Raw genomic sequence first — 17,749 nt, 5'->3', positions numbered from 1 at the left:
TTTTGAGTTTTGAGTAAACCCAGTTGCAAGCGTTCCATATTTTGTTCATATGATCGAATCAATGATCAAATTAATGGTCGATTGACGATTGTTTGATGATTATGAGATTATATGAAGTGATTTCAATGTTCAATTTCATGTTTACATGTGTTTAATTTTTTTTTGTTAGTTTTAGAAGTTATGAACACCCATAACTTCTTAGATCTTCTAAACTTTATCAGTTTTGAACACCCAGAACTTCTTAGAACTTCTAAAGTTTACCAATTTGAACACCCAGAATTTCTTATAACTTCTAAACTTTATCAGAACTTCTAACCTTTATTAAACAACCTAAACTTCTTAGAACGTATTAGAATGTTTAAAGATGTTCGTTTTTTTTAACACCCAAATCGTTGAATATATTAGAACGTTTAAAGATGTTCTTTTTTGGTCAGAACGTTTAAAGGTATTCAGTTTTGTTTCAGAACGTTTAAACATAATATTTTGAACCCTAATCAGAGCTCGATTGAGTGGGTTATTTCTGCAATTCCATAATTGATTGATGGATCTAAATGCTTCTACACATCAATTCGATTGATTAAATCATCATTTTGGTGTTTATTTTGGTCAGAACGTTTAAACTTTGCGCAAAACGTTTAAACATGAACCCTAATAAGAGCTCAATTAAGTGTGTTAATCTGTATTTTCATAATTTATTGATGATAAAGCCTCTTACACATCAATTCGATTGATTAAATCATCAATTTTTGATCAATATGAATATTTTTAATGTTCAGTGACGTTCTTTTCAATTTTGGTTTTGACTTTTGAGATTTCATACTGTAAGTTGTTATTAGAGTTTAGAAATTGAATGAGATAGATTAAGGAGTTCTGAATTTGGATCGGAATCGATTTTAAATCGATGAATTTGATCGCGAACTACTGTTTAGGTTATTTACCAAATTGCCACCGCGTGAAATTGAAATCGATGACCAGCAGTGTCGCGTACATAATGTACGATAAGTCATTATTGTATAATAACTCACCCCTATACACACACACACACACACACACACACAATATTGTATATTGTATATATTGTATACGGTCCTTAAGTTATTAACCTTTATAAACACAATTAGATTAAGTTGTTTAAATGTAACAATAAAGTCAAAATTTAAATGTATGTAAAATAATATAAGTTAGTCAAATCATTATTATTAATATGGACCATTAATTATAAATTAATGGTTAATCATATACCAAAAATGTTTAGAATTACCATATTCAAAACAATAACCTCCACTGACCTTAAATATGTAAGGTAAAATTTGAGTGCGTGATCAATTTTATAACTATCCATTACATATATTTATTTATGTAAGATATAATATAAATAGAAACGATAATAAAATTTTGAAATTAGAATATAAATAGTAATCAAATAGTTTTGTAAATTATCAAAATAATATCAAAATAAGGTAATATAACTTATCTTTGAAAATTTTTGTCAACTTATTATTTAAATTATTGATCATTAATCTAAAATTAAGTTATTTAAATGTAACAATATAGTCAAAATTTTAATGTATATAAAAAATATATTTTAGTCAAATTATTATTATTATTATGGACAATTAAATTATAAATTAATGGTTAATCATATACCAAAATTGTTTAGAATTACCATATTCAAAGTATTGACCTACATTGACCTTAAATATGTAAGGTCAAATTTGAGTGCGTGATAAATTTTATAACTATCCATTATATATTTATATATGGTGATCAAATTTATAACGATAATAATTTTTTTAAATTAGAATATAAATAGAAATCAAATAGTTTTATAAATTATAAAAATACGGTAATATAAGTTATGTTTTAAAATTTAGTCAAAATTTAAATCTATATAAAATAATATGTTATAGTCAAATCATTATTATTATGGACCATTATTTATAAGGAAAGTCAATATTCAATATTGATGTTAATTAAAGTGTGATTGGGATAATTAAAATATTTAAATTACCATATTCATATTAATTCGGTTATTTAGACAAATAAGGAAAGTCAAACTAAATCAATTGTATTAATAACCTGAAATAATAAAATCAAATATTAATATTGATATTATGGAGTATTTTAATTATAATTAATAATCGGAAAATTTTAAAGGTGTTACCGGAAAAACGAAATTGTGAGAATGACTATGGTATCTCGGATTTTTTCGTAGAATTTAAATTGAAATTAGGTTGTATGACTCGTGATATTTACCTGAAATTATAAAGTAGAATATTAATGTTTATGCTATGGAACATTTGATATTTAATTTATAACCGAAAAACTTAAATGTCTTACTGGAAAATAACAAATAATGATAATAACCATGGTATCTCCGTTTTTTGTTAAGAAACTATAATCAAATCTGTAAATCAATCGGGTAAATTACCTGAAATAATAAACTTTTGTTACAACATTAATATTATGAAATATTAGAATTATAATTTATAACCTGATAATTTAAATGTGTCTTACCGGAAAAACGAAATAATGATACTGAATATGGATGAAGCTGATTTATATTTAGAACCTAGAAGAAAAACATGTATAACAAAAAAACCGGAAAAATATTAAACTTCAAATAAATATAAAATACCCATTGTTATAGATATAACACATAAACGGAAAACTTACCGGAATAACGTAAATACGTAGAAATATTATCTTCATCACCATTTTTGATTTAGAACCTTAACAATGAAAATAAAGATAAAAAGGTTAGATGTACAATAACCGGAAGAAAATATGATGTTGCCGGAAAAAAATATAACTTTGCCGGAAAATCATAACATTGTTGGTCATTAAAGTATAATATATAACCTTACCGGAAAACGATTAATCTCGATCTACATGACCGGAATATAGAAGATGGTGGAGTTAGTAATTAAGCAGAGAGAGAGAGAGAGATTAAAATGATGTTTGAAAATTCTAAGGTTTAAATAGTGTGTGAGATGACACATAGCAGCATAATAGAGACTCTTAGAATGGAAATTTGGTGAGTTGGAAGCCTAGATGGATAACCTAGTAGAATGACATGTGACAAATTGTATTGATTTAATAGATTAGTAAGATTAGTTATATAATTATCTTTTGATTAATTTGTTCACGTGGCATGTTAATTTCTATTGATGTGAGATGTGCTCTACATTCTATGTTTTATATATTGTTCTGGTTTGTTAGTTACTTAGTTTAGTAGATTCCTAGTTTTTTTTGTATGAGAAAATGCAATGACTAGGATTTTATAATTAGCATCGTAAATTGATGATTGTTTTATGTAATCGTACCAAACAGCATATCAATTTTGAATTTCAAAAGAATTAGGTTTGAAATCAAATGTACATATCCATTGTCCACCATATGTTTGTGTGTGGTATACATGTTCGGTTTGAATTTAATTTTGATGCATGCTGTTATATAATTTGTTGTATTAATAATCCACTTGGAGGGTGTAGTTGAGAATTGCTACTTCTGGTTGATATTGAGTTCGGGTTCTAAGGTTGAGATTGGGGTTAGGTTTGGTATTTTACAATAATTTTGGCATTAAATTTGTCTATATAAATATTTACATACATGATAAATATAATCACAATAAGACTGTTGGTACAAATCTTAAAATCATTATTAACATATCCCTATAACATTAATCTGGTAATTTTATATTGGTATCAAGTGTTCATCAATTCCAGTCGTGTCTTTATTATCTGACATGTTCATTTTCAGATACTTTATTTCATATAGCTTTTTAAGAAATACACATTATAGTTATATAACATATTACTTTAGGTCGTTTGTATATGATCATATTGACAGTTAAAATGGTGGATATCAATTGAACTTCAAAGTCAAATCTATTGAAGTGAAGAAAATGTAAAGGGGTGAAAAGTGAGTGGGCAGGAATGCATTTAATTGGGCCTCAGCTAAGATAATTAAAAATGTTATGGCCCATATCAAAAAAGAAGAAAAAGCAAGACAAATAATTATGTGACATAATATTGGTTCTGAAATATCAAATATATATGTATTTGGTGTGTATATATATATATATATAGGTATTGGATCATTTCAGAAGTTTTTTTACTGCGAGAAGTGCGAGAAGTGAAGGTGTAACTCCATTAATCCCTAATTTCACTCTCTTTCTTATGTGTAGGTGTATATGTATAAGTGTAGGTACATGTGTTTGTATATGTGTACGTATGTATGTATATGTGTATGTATGTTTGTATGTGTGTAGGTACATAGGTTTGAATGCGGCTCGGTACATTTATATGTTTGTAGGTTGGTTTGAATGTGTAATTAAGACATAAATAGAACCAACCTACATATATGTATGTAACATCATATGAAAGAGAGTGAAATTGGGGATTAATGGAGTTATACATTTACTCCTTGCACTTCTCGCTGTAATATAACTTCTCGCAAGATCCATCCCCTATATATATATATATATATAAAAGATCTAGTTATAAAAATTATTCAACTAATTAACTAACTAGTCATTATTATTAACAATTATGCAAAAAAAAAAATCGTTGAACTTCACATATGTAACATTATCTCAAGGGCCAAATAAAGTTCATTTTAACTAATTAGGCCATGTGTAACATATTAAACAAAATACAAGAACTTATATTGGAATTCAATACCAAATATTATAAAAGAAATTCCATGGTATATGCTTTCTTCACCGGGCTTCTGCCTGCGTCACACGTGAAATGATCTTCTCACTGAAGAGTTAGTTTTGCATTCATTACCAAAACTTGCATCATCTTATATATCATTGATTGTTAATAGTTATCATTCACTTATCAACATAGAAAAGTATACCGTATCTTCGAATTCCAGATAAATATATCATATACACTGAATCAAATTATTGGTATAATATAAAGTGACAAGTATTATCACCATATAAATACGCCATGACTAAATGTATAAAATAATGAAGTGAATGAACGATTGTGTTGAGATCTCAAAAGTTAGATGAAGAAACGTGTGGTGTTGAATAGTCATGTAGAAGAAGTCTTAGGAATATTCTGTCACAAGTTTGCATTTTTTTTTTAATTTATTTTCCAAACTTTTTTACTTTAGACAACCCAATATATCTATATATGTATTTATATAAACCATCCATGTAGTTTGCTATTATTTCACTTACTTTTCTAATTCTTATTTTTGTTCTTTTGGTAACATGAGAAGTGAACAAGGGATATTTTCAAACCATTTTCTACATCATGTTACTTGTCACATGCAACATCCAAATAACTTCTAGTCGTTACATTGTTTTCCAGTTTAGTTTTAGTTATTTCTTTAATTAAGTAACGAGTCTAATGAGTCATTAACAAATGTTATAGCGACCAAAGAGCGACTTAGAGGCAAATTTTATGTTATGTACATCATTGGTAAGGAGTAACGGAATGGGCCAATCGAGATTGGCTCTAAATCTTGAATCGAGCAAAAACTTAAATGAGATTGAGCTGATATTAGGGTATGTTTAATAAACGAGGCCAAACACGAGCTTCATATATTGATCATGACTAGGCTTGCGAGCCTAAACTAGCTTAAACGAGCATATTGTTAGCTTATATGACATTTACTTAATATATTAAATATATATTTTGTGATACTTATTGTTATATAAAATTATAACAAATATAATTAAATAGCATATCTTATGTTATAAATAAAAGTTATGCTTATAAAATTTACTTATTTATATAAATGTACATGCATATCAGTTAATTGAGTATAAATAAAAAAAACTAGCTGAGATTCTAAGTGCAAACATCTACCCACGAGCCGAGCTTGAGCTTTACAGATAGAGCTCTAAACTAGTTGGATTCAAGCTCTCATAAATTAAACGAGGCAAACTCAACATAGACAAGACCTGGATGGGTCGGCTCATTTATACCCTGATACCAAATCCACGACAATACTCAAATGACTCAGAAAGAATGATTAATTTACAACCTTTCTAGTTGAAAACTTTCTTCGTCCATGTTCACGCTTACAATTCGTTTTTAAAACATAATCAAACTAGCTAAACAATAAAACAGTTTCATATTTATACTAAACATATAATGGATAAACCGAGAAACAAGATAAACTAAGAAATTGAAATTTAAAAAAAATAATAACTAATAAAGAAATCTGAATTCAAATAAGAAGATTCCGATTCAAATCTTCAAACAGTTATATATCCAGTTATCCACTTCAATCTTCCTTAACGCAAGTCACCAATCATGTCTGGCCATACTGTTAGATTGGATGCTCCTGCATCATACCCGCATACCCTAGTCATTGGTCCAAACTCCACAATAATGTTGAATCACTTATTTCCAACTAGTAAAACAAATTATTTTTTAAAGGGGTGAAGTTGATACTAACATAAACAACGAAGGGTACAAAACATAACTTAAAACACATCCCCTTTCTCTCCTCGTATCTATTCACATGATCACATCTTCTTTTGTCTTGTATCGCATCCTCAAAAGCCCATTTTTGTCTGTTTAATCATATGTTTCATGATACAACACTCTTTGCACTACGTTAACGCAAACCAATCTCATATTCATATACAATCTTGCAAGCCATAAACAATAAACATCATTCAATGCTTTTATTTCCCGTTAAGTGGTTTCTTAAATCCATTGTGTTTATCTTCCTTAGACACCATTCAATCATTCAAACAATCTTTTTATATTATTTAGAGACCATGATCAAGTTTGTTTGAATTATACAAATGAAACAATATTAAGATGAGCTTGATTGGTAGCTTGTTTGGGATCATAGGGTTTGCGATTGGGGTTCCGGTTGGTGTTTCTATTGGTTTTCTTATTTTTAGACACGCGGACTCGACAGATGTTAAGGTGACTTATTTTTTTCGTGTTTGTGATTATGGTTTTGTGAATATGGGTTTAACTTGTAGTTGTGTATGATAACATGTTAATTCAATGGAGTTAGTTTTGTACATTAGAGTTGAATATTTCTTGTATTATAATAATGTTGTACCATGGCTATAATATGGTAAAATGATATTATAAAACGGTGTCTTGCTGGTTGGGCTCCAGAATGTCAGGCACCGTTATAGCTTCGGCGATAAAAGTTTGGGGCCTAACTAGTACAGCCTAGAGCCTAACCAGCTGGGCACCGAGCGAGCCTAGGCACGGGATGTTAGACACAAATGGTGCCTAACTAGTTAGGAAACTTTATAGCCCAACCAGCCAAGGGGGAAGCTTGTATTGTGGCCCGGGCAGTTTTTGTGCTCAGTAATGTAAATTTATGCGTTTTCGTCTGAAATTTTTTTATATGTAGTGTAAATTACCCATTTGAAAATGAAAATTTTGAGTCCGGCCACCCCAGTTTATGAATTTCTTTATACGCATTGAGTCCGGCCACCCCGGTGTTTTCATCCAAGCTTTGCCACTGCAGCCAGCTTTGTCAGGCACCATTGTAGCCTAGCCACCATATCTGCAGTTGGCTTAAAATTTGGCTTGTCTGGGACAGAAGGGTGCCTGGCAGAGCCCATGGACGAAGCCTATTGAGGGCCAGGGGTGGCCCCGGTCCCCCTGTTGCGCAACAGTGTATATTGGCCTGTTTTTCGCCTGAAAATTTGTATACGTTGTGTAAATTAACCCGTTTCCAACCCCAAAACTGAGAACACCCCCCCCCTCCCCGCGTTTTTGTCTAACCTCCCGCCATGGTTCATCTGGAGTAGTGACAGGCATGTAAGATCTTAGCCTTGTTATTCACCTTTAGGCACTAATGTAGCCCATCTAGGACACATGTCACTTACCATATGTACCAACTCATTTTATACTTAAAACCGGTAGCGCTTTCTGGTGCCTAGTACAGCCCAAGGATGTTATGTGACCGAATATGATCAGTGGCGCCTAAATTGATTTAGGTTCCAAAAGCTTGCCTATTTCAGTATTTTGTTAATTTTTGGGTCAACTTTGCGTATTGATTAGACCGATACAAGAACTTGATAAAACTTCATTGCTTGATATAGTGATATAGTCATTTAGAGGTATCTCAAGTCTTAACTTACACTTGCAGGATCCATACATTAGACCGATTCAAGAACTTGATAAAACTTCATTACTTGATATACTACCCGAGCTTCCATTATGGGTAAAACACCCCGACTATGAACGAGTGAGTACTAAATCCAAACATTCTTACTCATCATCTTTAAACTTTTTATAACAATGCAGCATGGTTTTTAAAAATACAGGTGGATTGGTTGAATGACGTAATTCGTGATATGTGGCCTTACCTCGATAAGGTGACACAAATGTCAAAATTTCGACACTTTAATGAATCTTTAGGCACAAGAAGTAACTCATGTCTCACGTTTATTTCATTTTGTATAGGCAATATGCGGTATGATAGAAAGCATGTGTAAGCCTATATTTTCTGAATACATTGGCTTGTATTTCATAAGATCCATAGATTTCGAAAGCCTTACATTTGGAAGTCTTCCTCCTATAATCCAAGGTATGTTTTTTATTCACTAATCATTAGTAAGCTATAATGTTATATATATAATATTATAATTAGAGTATTAGACACTTTGCATAACATGTTATATGCTGCTGGTATTAACTCGACAGGTATAAAAGTACACGAAATGAACGAGGACAATTTGGTCTTTGATCTCGCGGCTAAATGGGCTGGAAATCCCAACATAATTCTGGTTTTAAATGTTTCACATCTAACGATCAAAGTTCAGTTAATAGATATGCAAATAACTGCATCGGTTCGGTTAACACTGAAGCCGTTTGTGCCAACTTTCCCATGTTTTTCTAATGTTGTTGTCTCTTTATTGGACAAGGTAGGTATGGTTTTTAACTAGTTGAGTCATTTGTTATCAAATATTAATATTTTGATGAATTTTATCATTTTATGTAATGTATATGTTTAGCCGGATGTGGATTTCGGGTTGAAAGTAATGGGAGGTGATATAATGGCAATCCCGGGGCTCTATCAATTCATTCAGGTCATCTTTTACTTCATTTCTTGAATAACATTTTGTTATCCGAATATTAAAGTTTAATGTTGGTTTTATGACAGAATATTATTAAGAAATATATTGCTAGTCTTTATCTATGGCCTCAGTATCTAGAAATACCGGTTCTTGATGCTTCGGTGTAAGTAAACTTTTTCTTAATTAGGCGGTGTTTCGTGTTTGAATTCTTATTTATCATATGCTAATATTGACTTGGGGACAGTGGAGCTGCAAGCAAACCGGTGGGCATACTGCACGTGAAAGTTATACGCGCTAGTGACCTTTTAAAGATGGATTTACTCGGTTCTTCTGATCCATACGTTAAGCTCAAACTTAGTGGAGCTGGGAGGATTATTCCTTCCAAGAAAACATCGGTAAAAACTAAAAATTTAAACCCCGTGTGGAACGAAGAGTTTAAACTTACTGTAAACGATCACATGTCTCAAGTTCTTGAATTACACGTATACGACTGGGAAAAGGTGCGTTTTTATGGGAAAATATTCAAAATAGGTATTTTCAGAAACAAGTTTCTGGTTTTAGGTAAAAAAAACTCCGATATAAATTTGACCTGCTCGGTTTTGAATAAAATTTATGTCGGCACGTAGATAAAACGTCTCAACGGTGTATTTGGATTTTAGTAAAACTTTATATTTTAAAAGTTATAAAATAAAACTAATTATGAGTAAAATTAAATATAATAATATAATATTAAGGAAAGTACCAACGATTTTATAAAAAAACTCGTCCAAACTATTTTTTTTAGTGCTTCAAAATACTCGTCCGTGAAATTTTCTTAGCCTAAAATAGTCGTCACGACTAGTTTAAAATACCTATTTCTGGAATTCTTTGCAACTGATACTTAAAACTAGAAACTCATTTTATTTTTTACGTCAAAACTTCATTTTGATCATGAGTTTGTAATACTTTGTATGCAGGTTGGGCTTCATGACAAGCTAGGAATGCAAGTTATTCCATTGATGATATTAAAACCGAACGTTAAAAAGGAGTTGACTATTGGTTTGGTCAAGAATTTGGATTCAAGTGATGCTAGAAACAGGAAGCCAAGAGGGAGTATAACAGTTGAGATGACATTTGTTCCTTTTGTGGAAGAAAACATGGGACTTAATGGGCCTATTGACTTCTATATGAGGAAAGAAACTGTTTCCAAAAACCTTGGAAGTGAATTTGTTAACAAACCAGGATTACTTTTAGTGACTGTAATCAGTGCCACAAATGTTGAAGGAAAACACCATAATAACCCTTTCGCTTTAGTCGTTTTCAAAGGCGATAAACGTAAAACCAAGGTGATTAATGATTATTAAATAGGCCTGGAACTGTTCGGCGGGAAGTTCGTTTATGCTCGTTTATTATTTAATAAACGAACGAACATGAACAAAAAGTTTTTGTTCGTTTAATTAAATGAACAAACATGAACACATGTTTCGTTTGTTTATTTATGTTTATTTACATATTAATTGAAAATAAATAAATATTAACTTGAACATAGTTATTAAAAGCGATAAAAGCGCACGCCTAGGCGCAAATTTTGGGCGAAGCGGTGGTTTCCCTCTTCTTAATGCTAAAGGCGCATATCCAGCAGATACTTCCTATTTTTTTTTATTTGTTTTTTATTTTTTCCGATCTTTTTTTACCTTTTTCTGATTTCCTTTTTTTAAATCAATAACTGGTTGATAAGAATCACCTAAAAAATAAGTCAACTTACGGGTAATTTACTCCAACATCAATAACTGATTCTGTATTAAATTTGTTTTTTATATTTTAGTTAAGCTATATATATATATATTTTTAAATATCATTATTTAAAAGGTTTTATCAATTTTTTTGTATTGGTTAAATGTTTTAATTGTTAATTGTATTGAATTTTTTTATTATATTTGGGAGTAATAATAGTTTTATGTATCCATTACATATATATTTTATTTTTTTTATTATTGCGTTTTTTTTTTCCTCAGGCCCTCGCTTTTTTTGCGCCTTGCGCCTAGGCCCTAGGCGAGGCCTATGCGCCTTGAGTGCGCTTACCGAATTTGATGCCTATGATCTTGAAGAGTCATCTATTTAATTGTTTTATATTTATTCATTTGTGTTTATTTAAGTTTGTTCATTATGCTCATTTATGTTTGTTTATCTTTGTTCAGCTATGTTCGTGAATTGTCCGTTTAGAATTTAAACAAAAGAACATAAACGAACACAAACATGTTCATTTTTAAATAAACGAACATGCACACAAAATATGTGTTCGTGTTCGTTCGGCTCATTTACAGGCCTATTAATGAATAATGACTTCACTAGTTTAGACTTAATAGTTTAATTCTTGACTTGGTTGACTTTTTACAACAGATAATGAAGAAAACTCAGGATCCAAGTTGGAACGAAGAGTTTCAGTTTGTGTTAGACGAGCCTCCATTTGAGGACGTTATTCATATCGAAGTAATAAGCAAACGGAAGCTTAAGATTGGATTTAGTTCATCAAAGGTAGACTTTTATATATATCTTTCAAGAACAAATGTTTAAATGATTCATTTGTTAGGATTGTCTTAACATGCAGGAAGCTTTGGGGCATGTGGATATAAATCTTGTGGACGTCGTTTATAATAATCGGATTAATGAGAAGTACCATCTTATTAACTCGCGAAATGGGATGATACATGTTGATATTAAATGGAATGCTACATGATGTACAGTTGCAGATATGGTTACATGAATGAGTTCATGCTTTAAAGGTTTGTCAAAGGTTGCATAGAGATTTGTTGGTTGTGACAAAGATATTATGATGAAAATTGAAAAGTACAGATTTATGAATTAAAATGGTGTTAAAAAAATCATTTTGTTTTAGATAGGTTGTTTTCTATATATTTATTTATGTAAATTCAAATTATTAATCATCTATTAAAATGTTCTATTGAGTTGATTTTATGACTTTTTTATGCACAATTACAAATTGTTAAGTGAAATGATGGATGATAAATGAAATTATAAAAGGAGGAATTATCAAACACGATTAGAAGCTTAAAAAAAGGCTTATAGTCTAGTGGTATCAAGATGTGTATAATGATGTTTCATCTCAAGTGGTCAATGGTGAGTATCATAATGTTCAACTTTGTAAATTCAAGAGCAAGATTAATTTTTTTAGCAAAAAACGCACCACTCCTAAATTCTACTCCTAAGATCCACCTATTGCCCACGTCTTGGGACTTGACCCCACACCAATTTGACGTAGATAAACACCATATGGCACTAGGTCAAAAAACCATCGAAAAAAGTAGGATTAGCGAGGGTGTGAGTTAGTCGTTCTAAAAGGAAGATAAAAAGGAAAATATAATTTATAATATTTTGTTTGAGTATATGTTCAGGTAAATGGGTCAGGTGCCAATAAATACCACACATATAACTGAACCCACAAAATTTTATATATTAATCTCATATTTGGAACCATCTACCCAAATAACCATCAAAGACGTTTCATTTTCATTTTCAAACGTCCATCGTTTCAGGTTTTTTTGCCAACTTAAATGGGGCAGTATTTAACACGAGACATAAATTATTAATTTTAGGTAAATCAAAACAAATTTTGATTCAAACCCATGTGTTCGAGTTGAGCTTAATTTGACGGGCTAGTTAAAGTTTAAAACTGAATGAAAAAAATATATAATTTTTAATTTCAACATGTTGACCCTTTCACGACCTCCGTTACATTGTTTACAACTTTCTTATTTACACCTCCAATTACCTCCCATCTAACATATTTACAAGTTACAACCTGGTTATTTCGAGTCACGTCGTAGTTTAGATCATGGTTATGAATAAGCTAGTAAATTTCAGTTTCATATATTAAATAAATGGATCAAATTACAATAGAGAGGTGAATAAGTGGGCAATAAGCTGCGCCACCACCCCCTTTTAAATATCAAAACCGATCCTATTGAAAACAAAGTTATGGTTCTTTGGCGTCAATAAGTTACTATGCACGACCCGTTGAACTCTTTTAATAAACGTGATAGCTTCGGGGGCAAGGGACCCAAATGTATCAAAAGCAAAAGAAATGAAGACATGTTGATTCTCAACACATGTTTTCTCATGCTTAACAATTTTTTCGGATTCCGCCTTCAACACAGCCTGCCTAGCAACAAGCCCGATATCCCTAAGCCCAACAAGGGGGATACTCCAGTAAGGTCAATACAAGCGTGCTCCCCTGCCCATCCAAACACAAGAACGTCTGCTGGCCGAAGAGTAGACCTCCCTCCAAGGGGATCTGACAGGAAATTCACAGGAGCTTCTTTTTTTGCTGAGACCCCAGCTCGTTTCAACACATCGCAAATGACATCTATGACCAAATCATGTCTATATTTGAAACCCGGAAGCTCCTTGCAATGAACGGCATGTTCACCAAAATTATCCAAACAAACTTTACATCCATGGCTTATCAACTGGGCATATGAGATCATTAAACAATATTTAAGAATGAACAAGTACTCCACTGCCAACATGTGTTGCCCTAACCCTTCAATCCATTACCTGTCACAAATTAAAACATTTTAGGTAATAAAACATTTATTTTGTTCACAATTTTCAAGAGACAAACCGAATCTTAATAATATAACATATTTGCAATTGACCAATAATAATCTCACATCTTAAAATACCTGTCACTGGAGTTAATAAAAACTTAACTCTGTTAACTTTTTTCAAATTTTAAACTGATGTTTTAGGGCTTTTGATGAAATGATGCTTCAATTTGGGTGTTTAAACTTTCAATTAACAAAATAAATCTTTTGAAACACCATTTCGAGGTAAGTTTTAATCAATCGATTTGTATTATTTCCAATCAAAAGCCCTAAAGACATCAATTTGAAATTTGGAAAAAAACTTAATTCCTGTAAGTTTTTTTTAACAACGGTTTAACAAAAACAACTAGTGTGAAAGGTATGACTGATTACAACTATTTTCAAAGATGAAATTATTAAAGTGAACATAGTTGACGACAAATTGGGAGAGTTCTGGGCGACAAGGGGTTACAATACCACCCCCAGGCGATAAGTGGATGTGTATGTGTGTGTGTGTGTGGGGGGGGGGGGGGGGTTATATAGATTTGTTGCCGGGTTTGGGTTGAAACTAATAATAATAATAATAAATAAAAAGGTGGGTGACAAAATCGTTGATCTAGTAACGTAACACCACGTGTAAAAAATCCTCTCATTTTATAACCCTTCACGACACGTAACCTCGACTAACTACAAATAGATTATATTATTATCAAAATCCATTTTTTCTTAAAAAAAAATAACCATATGAAGCATACTCGACTCTCGAGTTACTACCGAGTCGACTCGGTAATCGTTCAAAAACTAAAACCCTAGCCTTCAAAACAAACTTATCACCACCATCACTCCGCCATTTTCATCCTCCAAAACCATGTCTTTAATCTCTGCATCCAAATCCCATATCTCAAACAACTTCTTCTCCAACCTCTCAAGAATCTGCACCACCCACCAAACCCTCAAATCACTCCACTTTTGCACTTCAGCATCTCCCCCAGATGAAACCCATCAACCAAACCCGGATCAAGACCCGACCCACCAACCACAACACGAAAACACCCAGACCCACCAACCCAGATTCCCAAGAGGTAAGCATCAAAACCCAGAAAAGATAGAGGACACAATATCCAGAATGCTGGCTAATAGAGCCTGGACAACAAGATTACAAAACTCCATAAGAAAGTTAGTCCCTTTATTTGATCACAACCTAGTTTACAATGTCTTACATGCCGCCCGCAACCCGGACCACGCGTTACAGTTCTTTGGCTGGGTCGAACGGTCCGGTTTGCATAAACCCGACCGCGAACTGCATTATAAGATTATAGACATTTTAGGGAAAAATTCCATGTTAAATCATGCTAGGTGCATTTACTAGACATGCCCAAAAAGGGTCTTAAGTGGGACGAGGATTTATTCGTTGTGTTGATCGATAGTTACGGGAAGGCGGGGATTGTTCAGGAAAGTGTCAAGATTTTTAATAGTATGGATGAGTTAGGCGTCCTGAGGAGTGGGAAATCGTATGATGTTTTGTTTAAGGTTATTATGAGACGAGGAAGGTATATGATGGCGAAACGGTATTTTAATAAGATGTTGAGTGAGGGGATAACTCCGAGCCGGCATACGTATAATATTATGATTTGGGGGTTTTTTCTTTCGTCGAGGGTCGAGACTGCGAACCGGTTTTTTGAGGATATGAAGAGTCGGGAGGTTTCGCCGGATGTTGTGACGTATAATACGATGATTAACGGGTTTAATCGCGTGAAGAAGATTGACGAGTGTGAGAAGTTGTTTGTTGAAATGAAAGGGAAGAATATCGAACCGACTGTTGTGACTTACACTACTATGATTAAAGGGTATGTTAATGTCGGTAGAGTCGATGACGGGTTGAAATTGTTTGAAGAAATGAAGAGTTTTAGGATGAAACCGAATGATTTTACGTATTCGACTCTGTTACCCGGGCTTTGTGAATCGGATAAAATGACTGACGCACAAACAATCGTGAAGGAAATGGTTCATCGTCATATTGCCCCGAAGGACAATTCCGTCTTTTTGCAGTTGATATCGGGTCAGTGTAAGGCGGGGAATCTTGAAGCGGCTGCAGAGGTGCTTAAGTTCATGATGCGGTTAAATGTTATTCCAGAAGCGGGACATTACGGTGTGATAATCGAAAATCTTTGCAGAAACGGTGTTTATGATGATGCGGTTAAGTTGTTGGATCAACTTATAGAAAATGAAGCCGTGTTGAACACTAAAGGTAAGTTAGAGCTCGGGTCAACCACTTATAACCCGATGATTAACTATTTATGCAACAACGGTATGACGAGTAAGGCCGAAACGTTATTCCGACAGTTGATGAAGTTAGGCGTTTTGGATCCGGTTGGGTTTAATAGTTTAATACAAGGTCATTCAACCGAAGGCTCACCCGATTCAGCTTTTGAAATATTAAAAATCATGCAGAGGAAAAACGTCCCGTGTGATGAAACGTCTTACAAGCTGCTAATCGAGAGTTACTTGAAGAAAAACGAGCCGGCCGATGCTAAAACCGCATTTGACTGCATGATCGAAACCAGGCATAGCCCCGATCCGGTTCTTTACGGGTCGGTAATGCAAAGTTTGTTTGAAGACGGACGGGTACAAACCGCGAGTCGGGTAATGAAAATCATGATCGAAAAGGGCGTTAAAGAGCATAATGATTTGGTTATAAAAATCTTGGAAGCGCTTTTGTTAAGGGGTCATGTCGAGGAAGCTTTGGGAAGAATTGACTCGATGATGAATGTCGGTTTTGCCCCTGACTTTGATCATTTGTTGTCGGTTGTGTGTGCGAAAGGGAAGACGATTGCTGCGGTGAAGCTTTTGGAGAGAGATTATATTGTTGAGTTTTCGACTTATGACAAGGTTTTGGATGCGTTATTAGCTGCTGGAAAAACGCTTAATGCGTACTCGATTTTATGTAAGATTAAAGAAAAAGGGGGCGTTACTGATAAAAGCAGCGGCGAGGAGTTGATTAAGCTTCTTAACGATCAAGGGAACACTAAACAGGCTGATATTTTGTCGAGGATGATTAAAGGGACAGGTGGCAAGAAAGCGAAGAAACAAGCTGCGGTTGCGTCTTGACTGAATGTGAGTTGATTTATAGTTTGGTTTTACGGTTCTGATTAATAATATTTGGTGGAGTTATTGTAGCATGCATCTATCTCACTGTTTTAGTTGAGGTTTTAGATTTATTTTATAGAACATGTTATTGTCATTTCATCTTCGCTAAGACGAAGGGTTTCGTGTTTTTGTTATGCACTCGAGAACCAATTTTTATGCTTTGTTTTTGTGTTTTTTTATACGTTAAATGAATGTTATCTACCGACAGTTTTTGAATTTAAGTATTTTGTTTTAAGATTCATATTATACGTTGGTAGCGGAAAATTCTGTATTACTTGTTTAGGGGTAAGTCTGACAAACCAGGGGGGTTGGTAAAATGAAACTCGGGTTAAAACGGGTTGTTTTATGGCAGCGATGGTGAAAGCGAAAGCGACATCAGTTTGTGCAGGCGGCAAACAATGGCTGTGGATGGCGTCGATCCGTTTGTACCTGTTTTAAGTTATGATTTTTCGTAGGAGTGACCCGTTTTAACCCGTGTATAATTTGACTAGGCTCAATTTGGCCCGCTATATAATTTAAGATGACCCAAATGAACCCATATGTATTTTTTTTTTAATCCAAATCAACCCATACTTTAATGACTGGGTCATTATAGTTTAGTCTCCTGCCTGTGTTATTGTGTATGCATTATTATTATTAGTATTTATTAATAAATACAAAAATAAAAGCCTAAAAAGTAACAATAATATATAGGTGTATTGGTTTTTATTAATCTCAACTATCATCTTTTGGTCGCTGTCGGTCCCAAGTAACGAATTGGTTGCGGACAGTCTCATATTTTAACATGTTTGTTCTCAATGGTCTGCAACTGACAAATGCCTAACGTCATTAGTTGCAAGTCGCCGGAAAAACGTTTTTGGCTGGAAAACTCACATTTTTTCAGCAAAAAATATGACTTTTCCGGTGACCCGCAAGTAATGGCGTTAGGATTCTGCTAGTCGCGGATTGTTGGGAACAAATACGTTAAAAGATGGGACCGTCAGCAGCCAAT

General features: G+C 33.0%; 1 protein-coding gene and 1 pseudogene across 1 annotated transcript; both read left to right on the top strand.

The window, feature by feature from the left end:
- The first annotated feature begins 6,433 nt into the window (after positions 1–6,433).
- LOC143605450 (synaptotagmin-3-like) lies at positions 6,434–11,787 on the top strand. Its single transcript, XM_077081554.1, has 11 exons — positions 6,434–6,908; positions 8,098–8,196; positions 8,276–8,326; positions 8,415–8,538; positions 8,655–8,875; positions 8,966–9,040; positions 9,115–9,191; positions 9,273–9,528; positions 9,985–10,353; positions 11,408–11,542; positions 11,616–11,787. The coding sequence occupies exons 1-11, from the start codon at positions 6,798–6,800 to the stop codon at positions 11,742–11,744; spliced, it is 1,647 nt and encodes a 548-aa protein (XP_076937669.1). The 5' UTR covers positions 6,434–6,797; the 3' UTR covers positions 11,745–11,787.
- A 2,692-nt stretch (positions 11,788–14,479) lies between these two features.
- On the top strand, positions 14,480–17,306 carry LOC143607106 (large ribosomal subunit protein mL102 (rPPR5)-like; annotated as a pseudogene).
- The last annotated feature ends 443 nt before the right edge of the window (positions 17,307–17,749 follow it).

The sequence above is a fragment of the Bidens hawaiensis genome, unplaced genomic scaffold (assembly GCF_021521415.1).
Source record: "Bidens hawaiensis isolate Kalapana, Puna unplaced genomic scaffold, B.hawaiensis_p1.1 tig00002123_1, whole genome shotgun sequence".
In the NCBI taxonomy this organism is placed as follows: domain Eukaryota; kingdom Viridiplantae; phylum Streptophyta; class Magnoliopsida; order Asterales; family Asteraceae; genus Bidens; species Bidens hawaiensis.
This window is presented reverse-complemented; position numbering and strand designations above follow the sequence as displayed.